The 14343-nt window shown below is 43.7% G+C and overlaps 1 protein-coding gene across 1 annotated transcript in view; it reads right to left on the bottom strand.

Annotated features, from left to right (window-relative positions):
• The window catches only part of LOC124043745 (tomoregulin-2-like), a 196510-nt gene that overhangs the window by 117698 nt on the left and 64469 nt on the right, over positions 1 to 14343 (bottom strand). The window contains exon 3 of the mRNA XM_046362669.1: positions 9756 to 9885. Coding sequence (XP_046218625.1) covers positions 9756 to 9885 — 130 coding nt within the window. The remainder of the gene's footprint in view (positions 1 to 9755; positions 9886 to 14343) is intronic.

Raw genomic sequence — 14343 nt, 5'->3', positions numbered from 1 at the left:
CATGTGCTCTCTCGTCAGGACACTGTTGTTTAGAGGAGCTAGCTAACAACACAGCTAACACAATAACTTCAAAAGTAAGCTGGAAAGACCGCAAACTAGCTGCATTGCATTTAGTTTTACCTGTTTTCAATTGACATTTCTTTGTACAGTGCATTTGGAAATAATTCAGACCCCTAGACTTTTTCTACGTTTTGCTACGTTACAGCCTTATTCAAAAATGTATTAAATTGTTTTTGTCCATCATCAATATACACACAATACCCCAAAATGACAAAGTGAAAACAGGTTTTTAGAAATGTTGGCAAAAAAATATATATATGCCATTTACATAAGTATTCAGACCCTTTGCTATACGAATTGAAATTGAGCTCAGCTGCATCCTGTTTCCATTGATCATCCTTGAGCTGTATCTACAATTTCATTGGAGACTACCTGTGGTAAATTAAAATGATTGGACATGATTTGGAAAGGCAAAGACCTGTTTTATTTATTTTATTTATTTCACCTTTATTTAACCAGGTAGGCAAGTTGAGAACAAGTTCTCATTTACAATTGCGACCTGGCCAAGATAAAGCAAAGCAGTTCGACAGATACAACGACACAGAGTTACACATGGAGTAAAACAAACATACAGTCAATAATACAGTATAAACAAGTCTATATACAATGTGAGCAAATGAGGTGAGAAGGGAGGTAAAGGCAAAAAAGGCCATGTTGGCAAAGTAAATACAATATAGCAAGTAAAACACAGGAATGGTAGTTTTGCAATGGAAGAATGTGCAAAGTAGACATAAAAATAATGGGGTGCAAAGGAGCAAAATAAATAAATAAATAAAATACAGTTGGGAAAGAGGTAGTTGTTTGGGCTAAATTATAGGTGGGCTATGTACAGGTGCAGTAATCTGTAAGATGCTCTGACAGTTGGTGCTTAAAGGTAGTGAGGGAGATAAGTGTTTCCAGTTTCAGAGATTTTTGCAGTTCGTTCCAGTCACTGGCAGCAGAGAACTGGAAGGAGAGGCGGCCAAAGAAAGAATTGGTTTTGGGGGTGACCAGAGAGATATACCTGCTGGAGCGTGTGCTACAGGTGGGAGATGCTATGGTGACCAGCGAGCTGAGATAAGGGGGGACTTTACCTAGCAGGGTCTTGTAGATGACATGGAGCCTGTGGGTTTGGCGACGAGTATGAAGCGAGGGCCAGCCAACGAGAGCGTACAGGTCGCAATGGTGGGTAGTAAATGGGGCTTTGGTGACAAAACGGATTGCACTGTGATAGACTGCATCCAATTTGTTGAGTAGGGTATTGGAGGCTATTTTGTAAATGACATCGCCAAAGTCGAGGATTGGTAGGATGGTCAGTTTTACAAGGGTATGTTTGGCAGCATGAGTGAAGGATGCTTTGTTGCGAAATAGGAAGCCAATTCTAGATTTAACTTTGGATTGGAGATGTTTGATATGGGTCTGGAAGGAGAGTTTACAGTCTAACCAGACACCTAAGTATTTGTAGTTGTCCATGTATTCTAAGTCAGAGCCGTCCAGAGTAGTGATGTTGGACAGGCGGGTAGGTGCAGGTAGCGATCGGTTGAAGAGCATGGATTTAGTTTTACTTGTATTTAAGAGCAATTGGAGGCCACGGAAGGAGAGTTGTATGGCATTGAAGCTTGCCTGGAGGGTTGTTAACACAGTGTCCAAAGAAGGGCCGGAAGTATACAGAATGGTGTCGTCTGCGTAGAGGTGGATCAGGGACTCACCAGCAGCACGAGCGACCTCATTGATGTATACAGAGAAGAGAGTCGGTCCAAGAATTGAACCCTGTGGCACCCCCATAGAGACTGCCAGAGGTCCGGACAGCAGACCCTCCGATTTGACACACTGAACTCTATCAGAGAAGTAGTTGGTGAACCAGGCGAGGCAATCATTTGAGAAACCAAGGCTGTCGAGTCTGCCGATGAGGATGTGGTGGTTGACAGAATCGAAAGCCTTGGCCAGATCAATGAATACGGCTGCACAGTAATGTTTCTTATCGATGGCGGTTAAGATATCGTTTAGGACCTTGAGCGTGGCTGAGGTGCACCCATGACCAGCTCTGAAACCAGATTGCATAGCAGAGAAGGTATGGTTAGATTCGAAATGGTCGGTAATCTGTTTGTTGACTTGGCTTTCGAAGACCTTAGAAAGGCATGGTAGGATAGATATAGGTCTGTAGCAGTTTGGGTCAAGAGTGTCCCCCCCTTTGAAGAGGTCCCACAGTTGACAGGGCATGTAAGCGCAAAAACCAAGCCATGAGGTTGAAGGAATTGGAGCTCAGAGACAAGATTGTGTCAAGGCACAGATCTGGGGAAGGGTACCAAAACATTTCCGCAGAATTGAAAGTCCCCAAGAACACTGTGGCACTGTGGTTTTGGAACCACATAAAACTCTTCCTAGTTTAGTTTAGTTTAGTTTAGTTTAGTTTATTTTATTTTTACAGGGACAGTGCACATTAATCAACGTTTCAGTAAAAGTGCCGGTTTTAGCCAGCCGGCTAATTTTCAACCGCAGTCCCTGGGCAGGTTATTAAAAACAATTACAATATAGACAATAGCACCATAGAACAAGCAAGACATAGCAACATAGGACAAGCAAGACATAGCATACAGACAGAGCAACATAGGACAAGCAAGACATAGCATACAGACAGAGCAACACAGAACAAAAAGCAGCAAGACAAAATTCATAAAAGCAACAAAGTGTTTCCACACCTCACAAGCTACAGACAACAGACAACATGGAAAGCGGCAACACACAGCTAGGGACCATGTTCACAAATCTGATTGACCTTTAGCCATGTCTTCAAGCATTTTGTGAAAGTGTGATATGTGTGTGTCTGATGGCAGTGTATTCCAGACATGGGAAGCTCTCACAGAGAATGCAGATTTACTAAAGGTGCTTTTCCTTAGGGGAACTATACAGTCACCTCTCATGGCAGACCTTGTGGATCTGCTGCCATATGTCTGGGTTTTCTGTTTAACAAAAATATTGAGTGGAGGGGGAGCCAGGCCATTAAGGATCTTGAATACAAGACATGCGTCGGTGTATTGCACAAGATTTTCATGTTTTCTAAGGATGTGACAATGATGATGGCTATTGGGCTTCCTATCAAGCACTTTGAGAGCCTGTTTGTAGACAGACTGAATAGGTTTTAATGTTGTACAGCAAGCTTGGGCCCAACTAGTCAAGCAGTATGTTAAGTGGGGGAGTATCATAGATTTGAAGTACAGTTTTGCTACCACTGTAGTCAAACAATTTCGTATAAATCGGAAATTAGCTAGATTGAATTTAGTTATTTGAATGACCTTTTTCACATGCTTTTTAAAAGAGAGGTTGGAATCAAGTATGATGCCAAGGTACTTAAAATCGGATACCACCTGGAGCTTCTCCCCTGACACATAGACATCTGGCTCAGTAGCATCTGTTGCCCTCTTTGTGAAGAACATGCAAACAGTTTTTTTCACATTGAGATGCAAACACGAGTCACTGAGCCACTTTGTAACCTGGACCATTACAGTAGTGAGTTCTTGTGCAGCTTGTTGTTTGCTCTTTGCATGCACATATATCACTGTATCATCTGCATACATTTGAACTTCAGACCCAGTACAGACAGAAGGCAGATCATTAATGTACAGGCTGAACAGGAGGGGCCCCAGTATTGACCCTTGGGGCACGCCCACATCATAGCTACGAGTGGGCGACAGCTCATTGCTCACTCTGACACACTGAGTTCTGCCTTCAAGGTATGATTTCATCCATCTCAAGGCATCAGGGGAAAAGTTGAACTTGGACAATTTTGTGATGAGAATCTCATGGTTAACAGTATCAAAAGCCTTCCTTAGGTCCAGAAACACAGCCCCAACAGCACCTCCTTTGTCCATCTTGGACTTCACATTTTCCAGAAGAAAACAGTTGGCCGTTTCTGTGGAGTGTTTCGCTCTGAAGCCAAATTGCATGGAGTGTAATGTGAAGGGGCTGTTGTTGAGGTGGGCAATCAGTTGTTCTGCTACACACTTTTCAACAACCTTTGACACCACAGGTAGTATACTAATGGGCCTGTAGTTACTCACGTCAGCAGGGTCGCCTGATTTAAAGATGGCCGTTATTATGGCCGACTTCCATACCCTTGGAAACACACCGAGACCAATAGATGTGTTGGTGACCTTAGTAATGGGGCCAATGAGTGACTCTTTGTAGTTTTTAAGAAAGGTAGAGTCCATCCCAAACACATCTTTGGCTTTAGAGTTCTTTAGTGAGCTAATCACCTTGTTCACCTTTGACTCAGAAACCTCCCTTATGATGAAGACAGGTTGAGTGTCATTCACTAGCACTGAGCCCAAGAAATCAGTGGATGGGGTTCTGTGTCAGTAACCTGACAGTCAATAAAGTAGGAATTGAAGGCTGTTGCTATTTCAACTGCATCCTGTGTTAGATTGTTATTCACCATGATTTCTAGTCTTTTTGCAGTGTTACTATGGTCTTTCCCTGTCTTTCCCTGTCTTTCCCTTTTTAGATTCTCCCATATCAATTTAGAATTTCCCTTTGTTTCACCAATTATGTTAATAAAAAAGTTTGCCTTGGCCTGTCTGATTTCTTTTATCACCTTATTTCTCAACATGGTAAACCTACGTCTGTCATGCTCTAATTTAGATTTTAGGGCTGTTTTTAGAGCATAATCTCGTTCTTTCATCAATTTCCAGATTTCTCCATTTAGCCAAGGAAGAGTGCTCTTTTGGCCAGGTTTGGATTTGATTTTCTTTAGAAAGCCATTTATTGTAGTCTGGATTGTGGATAGAAAAACCTGACTATCAGCTTCCACGTCTGTATAGGACAAGAGATCATTCCAGTTTATTCCCTTAATTGCTTTTTCAAAATATTTTTATTCACTCTTAGGTATTCTGAGTTGATCCGGCTTTCTAACAGTAGAGAGGTTAAACCTGCTCTTAGACAGCTTTCTGGCTATAAGTGTCAGATTATGATCAGACAGCCCAGTAACCATATTGAATGATTTAGTCACTCTCTCTGGTTTATTACTGAACACCAAATCAATCTGTGTTTTAGAGCAACAAGTCACCCTGGTTGGCCCTTTAACTAGCTGTGTAAGGTCAAAGTTATTAGTGATCCGTTTGAGGGTTTTCCTACAACACTTGTCTTCATAATTAATGTTAAAATCTCCCATTAAAATGACCTCTTTCCCAAAATCACATTCCCTAAGCATGGTATTAAACTGATCAAAAAACACACTTTTGGTGGAAGGTGGCCTATACATTCCAATGAGGGTATAAGACATTTGGGGAGACAGTGTAACGTTCAGGCCGATACATTCTAGTTCATTATCACATGACCACTCAATTTGTTTACATCGGATATGTTCTTTAATGTAAATCATCACACCCCCTCCTCTTCCTTCAATCCTGTCTCTCCTGAAAACATTGTAGCCAGGCACAATCAAAGCAGCACATGGAGAGTGTTTATGGAGCCATGTCTCCGAGAGGCAGAGAAAGTCAAGGTTGGAGTCTGTGAGTAGATGTTGAATTTGATCACTTTTTGGAATGACACTACGAATGTTCAAGTGCCCCCTAGTAGTCCCTTGGGCTTAGCTCGTGGGTTAGCTCGTGGGTCCCAGATGACTCGAGAGTGATTGACACATTGAAAAAAGTAAAATTTTCTGTGTTTTCTGACGTCTGGGTTTAGGCCGTTTTGTTTAGTTTTGATCAGGGTCAGATCGGTAGCGCAACCAACAATCCCTCCCACCTGCACTGGATGCGGGGAACTAATTAAAATAGCTTGCGTACCAGAAGCAGAGTCAGGGATCGCATATAGCGACTCTGGTATGTTTGAAGAGTCAAAATCTATCCTGGAGCCGGGTGAGTCGAGAGAAACCATAGGACCATAGCACTCACCCACCTCCACAGCGGCGACGACCAGTGGACGAGGCCTTCCACCGTTCTCCACTCCGGTGCGTATCACTGGCTCGGTGATATTGGGCCCAGGATTGAGTTGTACATCCCCGGAGAGCAGGAGGGTAGTGAACAGGTAGTTTAACAGTTTCCGATAAATGTTGGACCTTTGTTTGTTACGCCCAAGCGGCTCAGTAGAATAAGGAGTGAGGTAGACTTGGCCATTATTCAGAACATTATGGTATGCCGTGTACTGTCCGCTCCAGACTGATTGTGTCATCCCAGCAAGGACGCACTGAGATTATCAGTAGAGCAGCTACATAACTGACAATCATGGCAGAGTACTGGAGATAAAACGCAAAATTGCGCTTTAACTCTTTGCATGAGTTACTTAACTGGGATCGGCGTACGCCTGATGGTTTAGACAAAATTACAGCATTCGAACAAGAAGCGGCACCTGCCGCACCACCCAGTCCTCCGTCCGCCATTTGCAAATGGTGTTCCTAGAGCTGGCCGTCTGGCCAAAATGAGCAATCGGGTGAAAGGGCCTTGGTCAAGGTGGTGACCAAGAACCCGATGGTCACTCTGACAGAGCTCCAGAGTTCCTCTGTGGAGATGGGAGAAGCTTCCAGAAGGACAATCTACAGCACTCCACCAATCAGGCCTTGATGGTAGAGTGGCCAAATGGAAGCCACTCTTCAGTAAAAGGCAACTGACAGCCTGCTTGGAGGTTGACAAAAGGCACCTAAAGGACTCTCAGACCATGAGAAACAAAGTATGATGAAACCATGATTGAACTCTTTAGCTTGAAATCCAAGAGTAACGTCTGGAGGACTGTAAATGTAACAAAATGTGGAAAAAGTCAAGGGGTCTGAATACTTTCCAAATGCACTGTATATATCAATAAATTATGCTTATTGATGATTTCGACTGACTGAGAAAAGCTGCCTGCCTGTCTGTCTTGTCCTGACTCCGGACCTCTACACGTTCATTACTATGGGACAGCTGGAGATCTCATTTCAAAATATTCATATTTTTGCCATTATGACATCCAATTGCTCGTCTAAAATAAATGGGAAATAATGTCTAGATGCTTTTTACAGTAGAGATCCAGTTTATAAATTGTTTGGCTGGGCTGATAAGACAGTGGATTGCACAGTGAGATGGAACAGAGTGAATATTAACTTAAAACTTAAAATTATGGAATAGACACCAATCAGCGTCCAGGATTAGACCCACCTGTTATATAAATTGCATTAAGTCACTAGTGTGTCCCAAAGATGACGGGTTTATTGATCCCTTTGCCTCTCTCTGGAAGTCACCCTCTGAGATTTGTCAGCAACACTCCACATGTTTGCCTTCAATTCCCTTGATATCTGAGATTGTGCATCCCCCCAGTCAACCAAACATATTGCTCATGTCAGCTGTGACTTGCCTTAGCAACCCTGAAATCTGACAAGTGGTTCCCCAAACAGTTCACTCTTTCAAGTTGCTAAATTGCTGACTGCACTGTATCACCACCACTCAATGGGATGGAGGAACTGAAGCATCCTGTGCTAATCAACTATCATTCACTCTCTGTTAGCTCACTGCCTAGTGCTAGCTTGGTGAATACCTGCTTATCTGTAGCCCAAATGTAAACAAACTCATCTTTCCCTCAATTCTAAAAGTATAAGTAAACAATACATTTACTTATGAAAAATATATAATACAACTCGAAGGCAAAATGGCTGATAACTGTTGTGTTGTGAGTCAAAAACATTGGAAAACAGGTACTGGAACAGTTAAGCAACCATTTAAGATGGTCTTCTTTCTTGCAGACGCTCTCTACAGAGTCATCCGAATGTGACTCTCTTGTTTAAATAATACTTTTGAAGTACACAGTGGTACCCAGTAGTATGGTAGCATGACTTGGCAACTCGGCTCTGTGTCCTTCTGTTCCCAGTTCGACAGCTACGGAAAACCCCCGATTCTGGCCTTTTGGCCTTGGCTCTAGTCACACGGCGATTCTGGGAGGACAGAGCCCTGCTGTCACACGGCTGTCGGATATGGTTATTGAGGTAAACAACAACAAGGAGCCTGGCTGTGTTGCCAACATGTAGGCTACAGAGCACATTAGCCAGTCTTCTGATGAAGACCAGACTTGTTTACTTTTAAGACAGGGTGACAGGGTAGCCAATCAGAGAACATACAGAGATGCCTGGATACTGGACAGCCATTGGGAATTTAGGTGTGAATAGACAGGGTACGGACCATCAGATCAGAGGATGTTAAGGTATGCCTGGACATAAATATACAGTGCCTTGCGAAAGTATTCGGCCCCCTTGAACTTTGCGACCTTTTGCCACATTTCAGGCTTCAAACATAGAGATATAAAACTGTATTTTTTTGTGAAGAATCAACAACAAGTGGGACACAAACATGAAGTGGAACGACATTTATTGGATATTTCAAACTTTTTTTTACAAATCAAAAACTGATAAATTATTCAGCCCCTTTACTTTCAGTGCAGCAAACTCTCTCCAGAAGTTCAGTGAGGATCTCTGAATGATCCAATGTTGACCTAAATGACTAATGATGATAAATACAATCCACCTGTGTGTAATCAAGTCTCCGTATAAATGCACCTGCACTGTGATAGTCTCAGAGGTCCGTTAAAAGCGCAGAGAGCATCATGAAGAACAAGGAACACACCAGGCAGGTCCGAGATACTGTTGTGAAGAAGTTGTTTTGTGAAACAAATCAGAAACACACACAACCCTCAACACTCCCCCACCCATTCACCCCCCCCCACCACCACCATCACACACACACACACACACACACACACACACACACACACACACACACACACACACACACACACACACACACACACACACACACACACACACACACACACACACACACACACACACACACACGCTCCAATTCCTACTGTGTTCCTTATGAGTGTGGTGGACTGCTGAGCTATATGAATGTTTTAGGTCCCTTGAGTGGAGTTGACCAGGGTGGCAGTGAGGTTAACTGAGCCAGTAACACCCCCAGTGTACAACACTATCCCAACAGTGGAGCTTGAGTGGAGCCAACACGTTCCCCTTGAAAACAGATTCACTTTGGTCTTGTTCAGGCAGCAAACAGAAGAAAACTGACTGAAACAGGAAGGTACTGCCTGGACATGTCCAGTAAAACACAAATGTCTGTTTGTCACTGCAAAATGTTTCCTGTTGCATGCCCTAATGAACATGACCTATGCTAAGCGCTAGATAAAATCAACACGCATGTAAGGTTCTTATCTTTAAAAAAAAGGAATTGTGGGATACTCCTACTTTTAATAATAATAATAATAATATATGCCATTTAGCAGACGCTTTTATCCAAAGCGACTTACAGTCATGTGTGCATACATTCTACGTATGGGTGGTCCCGGGAATCGAACCCACTACCCTGGCGTTACAAGCGCCATGCTCTACCAACTGAGCTACAGAAGGACCACTTTTCACACTATTGTGCTGACCAAACCATACTGTGCTGACTTGGATATGTTCTTCTCACAGTATTCTTTCCTCACACGGTTCCAGAAAGTGTGGTCAATGCTTAACCAGGCTAGCACAGTACAGTTTGACTCAGCTTGGCTCAGTAGTGAGAAAAGGGTATAACTTGCTTTCTCTAACAAAGCATACTACATTAGTAACTCTGATGAACTAAAGTGTTGTGGATGAAATCAGTTTAGCTTTATAGTTTGATATTGGACTGAAGGAGAGTGTAGGTATGCATCTACAGACCTATGTATATGTCCATCCTTAAGATGCTACGTAGGCTACGTACCGACAGGACAAGAGCCCTCTGACACCACCAGCACTTCAGACTGCTGCTTGCAGGCATCCCTGCGTAGATAACATTCGTTCTGGTAGTTCTCATTGTTGGAGCCGCACACGGGGACGTAGTCATTGTTGCACTGCAGAAAGAGAGCAGAGGTAAAGGTTATGGTCAGATCACTACATTATACATCTCTATGTCAGATAAATCCATCTCCCTCTCCACATAATACAGTATGAATTATTACATCTCTCTTTTCTCAGAGAATATTTTTATTTACATTTTTTAACAGGAAATTGTACAAAAGGCAGCAACATGCTGAATTGTGAGTACGACATACATTTAAATATTAAAATTGATATTACTAACTAAAATACAATAATGTTCATCATCAACTGTTCCGCAGGCAAACCATGGTTGGGATGATGCTGCCATGGAAATGCACAGTCCTGCAGTGGATCAGTTCCAGTTTAGTTGAGGAGTGGGTCTGGTATTGGCTCACAGACGATTGTTGGGGTGGGAGCATATGGCGGTAAGGATCGGATTAAAGAAGTCTCTCAAGATCCTTAAAGGATCTTGAAAGACTTTCTCTGCGTGTAGTGATGATAGACCGAGATTGGTGCATGCATCTGAGTAGGAGGTGTCGTCTGTGCCAATGATGATACGAACTGCTTTCCTTTGGACAGTCTTGATGGTATCGTATTGTGTCTTGATTAGCCCTGCGTGCCACACTGGGGCAGCATATTTCACCACTGGTTGGATGTAGGTTGGAAATACTCTTACCAGGTCATTCTTATGGATGTGGAAGTACTTCAGGCATCGGAGGAGGAACAGACGTTCTCTACCTGTGTCGACTATTTTAGATTTCCTTTGATCTTGATACCTCAATTTTCTGGAGTTATGTGTTGTTAATAGACTGGCGGGGTAGTACGGGTGGAGCACTTTGCACTTTTTAGGGTTCAGAGCATGTGGCTCTCCGCTGACCACTTCTCTAAGTCAACCAGATCTTCTTGGATGGTGGAAGGTGATCCACAAGCTTCCATTGTATGACTGCAGTTAGCCTGGCTACACTGTTGATAAGTGTCACCTGTGTGAAATTGCTAGCTAGTTAGCAGTGCGTGCTAGTAGTGTTTCAATTGGTGATGTTACTCGCTCAAAGACCTTGAAGTAGTTGTTTCCCTTACTCTGCAAAAGCAGTGGCTTTTGTGGAGCAATAGGTAACGAGTCTTTGTGAGAGGAAGTTGTTTGTGTTCAGAGGGTCTCTGTTTCGAACCTAGGTCGGGGCAAGGAGAGGGACGGTGCCATGACCTGGATGACTCAGTTGTGCTCTGCCCGGTTGCTGCCGAGATTGAGGAGATCAAAGGGGGTGATATTAACCAGTGTGAAATGGCCAGCTAGTTAGAGGTGCATGCTAGTAACATTTCAGTCGGTGACGTCACTCGCTCTGAGACCTTGAAGTAGTTGTTAGATAATCTTGAAGTAGTTGATAGGTAACAATGCTTTGTGGGAGGCAGTTGTTGATGTGTTCAGAGGATCCCTGGTTGGAGTGAGGAGAGGGACGGAAGAAACATTGTTACATATACAATACAAATCAGCAGGCCAAGCAGAGTTCCTTGAGGTAGGCCATAAAATACACTGACACTGTTTGACAGCACACCATGATACCTCACAACCTAGTGTCTGCATTTAGACAGGCAGCCCAATTCAGATATGTTTCCCACTAATTGGTCTTTGACCAATCAGATCAGCTCTGAAAAATATCTGATGTGAAAAGATCTGATGTGATTGGTCAAAGGACCAATTAGTGGAAAATATCAGAATTTGCTGCCTGTATAAAGGCAGCCTTAGAGAGGAAGTTGTCTAGCCATATGGCAAGGGATGGTCGAAGCTGAAGGTCTAACATCCTGTTGATGGCAAGGTTGTGGCAGACACGTTAGAAGGCTTTGCTGAAGTAGGTGGGCAACCATTCTTATCCTGGGACTTGAAGAGCTTGTTGGTTATATCCACCAGTGTGTGGTTGACCGGCCTTGTAGACATCCGTACTGTTGAGTATTAACTTGGGGTAGGATATCGCTAAGAGCTCATTCAGTGATAAAGCTCTTAACTACTTTGCTCAGGAGACAGGTTAATGAGATATATTTCACTGATGGAGAGTGGCTTGGTTTATGGTAAAGAGCCCACTATCTTCTTTCCATTCATCAGGAACAATGCCTTGTCGCATCGACAGGCCAAGAATATCAGCCAGTGGCCCGCTCAATTCATATGCAGACTCCTTTTTTAGTCTGCCTGGGATTTCATCTGAGCCCTCTGCCTTACAGGTTTTCACCTTCTGCAGCTTTCTGTAGACTTTCCAGGGTTGGACCGTTGGAGCAGGGCGTGCTGGTAAAAAGCAGGGCAGCAGAACAAGGTTGATAGATGGTAGGTACTGTGTTACTTTTGATAGTGCTTTGTTGATTTCATTTGGAGAGTTTACAGACATAGTCAATCTCTCCCTATCCCAGTCTGCTGTCCCCACTTGCTTCAAGATGTCCACCATTGTTGCTGTATACAGAGAAAGTAAAAGGTTACTGAACACGGCTGCTAGAATCTTGACTAGAACCCCAAAACTTGATAATTTTACTCCAGTGCTAGCCTCTCTACACTTGCTTCCTGTTAAGGCTAGCGCTGATTTCAAGGTTTTACTGGTAACCTACAAAGCATTATATGGGCTTGCTCCTACTTATCTTTCCAATTTGGTCCTGCCGTACATACCTACACGCACGCTACGGTCACAAGACGCAGGCCTCCTTACTGTCCCTAGAATTTCTAAGTAAAAGGCTGGAGGCAAGGCTTTCTCCTATAGAAGTCCATTTTAATTTAATGGTCTGCCTATCCATGTGAGAGACACAGACTCTGTCTCAACCTTTACGTCTTTATTGAAGACTCCTATGATTGAGTGTAGTCTGGCCCAGGGGTGTGAAGGTGAATGGAATAGCACTGGAGAGACTAACCACCCTTGCTGTCTCTGCCTGGCCGGTTCCCCTTTATCCACTGGGATGCTCTGCCTCTAACCCTATTACGGAGGCTGAGTCACTGGCTTACTGGTGCTCTTCCATGCCGTTCCTAGGAGGGGTGCGTCACTTGAGTGGGATGAGTCACTGACGTGATCTTCCTGTCTGGGTTGGCACCCCTTGGGTTTGTGCAGTGGGTGAGATCTTCGTGGGCTATACTCTGCCTTGTTTCAGGGTAGTAGATTGGTGGTTGAAGATATCCCTATGGTGGTGTGGGGGCTGTGCTTTGGCAAAATGGGTGGGGTTATATCTTGTGTCTCCCGACCCCTCCTGTCTCAGCCTTCAGTATTTATGCTGTTCTGCCTGCGGCTATGGAACCCTGACCTGTTCACTGGATGTGTTACCTTGTCCTGGACTTGCTGTTATGGAATCTCTCTCTACCGTACCTGCTGTCTCTAACTCTGAATGATCGGCTATGAAAAGCCAACTGACATTTACTCTTGAGGTGCTGACGTGTTGCACCCTCTACAACCCCTGTGACTATTAATATCTGACCCTGCTGGTCATCTATGAACGTTTGAACATCTTGGCCATGTTCGGTTATAATCTCCACGCGGCACAGCCAGAAAGGGACTGGCCACCCCTCAGAGCCTGGTTCCTCTCTATGTTTTTTCCTAGGCTCCGGCCTTGCTAGGGCTTCTACATCTGCATTGCTTGCTGTTTGGGGTTTTAAGATAGGTTTCTGTACAGCACGTTGTGAAATCGGCTGATGTAAAAAAGGGCTTTCTAAATACATTTGATTGAACTAAATGACTATCGCCCCATAGCACTCACTACTGTCATCATGAAATTCATTGAGAGGCTAGTTAAGGATCAAATCCCCTCCACCTTACCTGACACCCTTGACCCACTTCAATTTGCATACCGCCCCAATATAGCCACATACAACACAATCGCCATCCCACTGCACACTGCCCTATCCCATCTGGACAAGAGGAATACCTACAGTATGTAAGAATGCTGTTCATTGACTACAACTCAGGTATATTTCCAATATGTTTAAACAGTGATGACCTACAGAAAATGTACATGCTGAAATCAACATTAAAAGTGTTGGAAAATGGCATCACCATAGTCTCTAGGCCATGCCGAGTTCAAGGAGATCCTCCACTTGACGGTAGCTCGCTGAGTGTGACCTTAGCTCTCTCGGTCTGACCGCAGCGACCATGCAAATTGCATGGAATGAAGAATGACTTGTAATGATTTAATGATACTATGGATATATTGTGGCCTCTAGGTCACACAGACACACCGTATTCGATGGGCTCTTCAGGGGGCAGGTTGGGGTGGATAAGCCACAGAGTTATTCTATCTGCGCGCAGGTTCATTTGGTGTGACACATCCAAGTTTCTCCCTGACGATAACATGGGTTTACAGGTTATGCTCTAACTCTGCTTCTGTGCAGGCCATTTTCAAAATAATTTTTGCCACCTGTACCTCTACAGATATCAACGTGAAAAGATTGAATGGTCCTCTTCATATCCTAAAGGGGAAGTATGAACTTTACCATCAAATAGGGCTGAAATACAGAAATTTGAAGGCTTAAT

The sequence above is a fragment of the Oncorhynchus gorbuscha genome, linkage group LG09 (genome assembly GCF_021184085.1).
Source record: "Oncorhynchus gorbuscha isolate QuinsamMale2020 ecotype Even-year linkage group LG09, OgorEven_v1.0, whole genome shotgun sequence".
NCBI classification, from domain to species: domain Eukaryota; kingdom Metazoa; phylum Chordata; class Actinopteri; order Salmoniformes; family Salmonidae; genus Oncorhynchus; species Oncorhynchus gorbuscha.
This window is presented reverse-complemented; position numbering and strand designations above follow the sequence as displayed.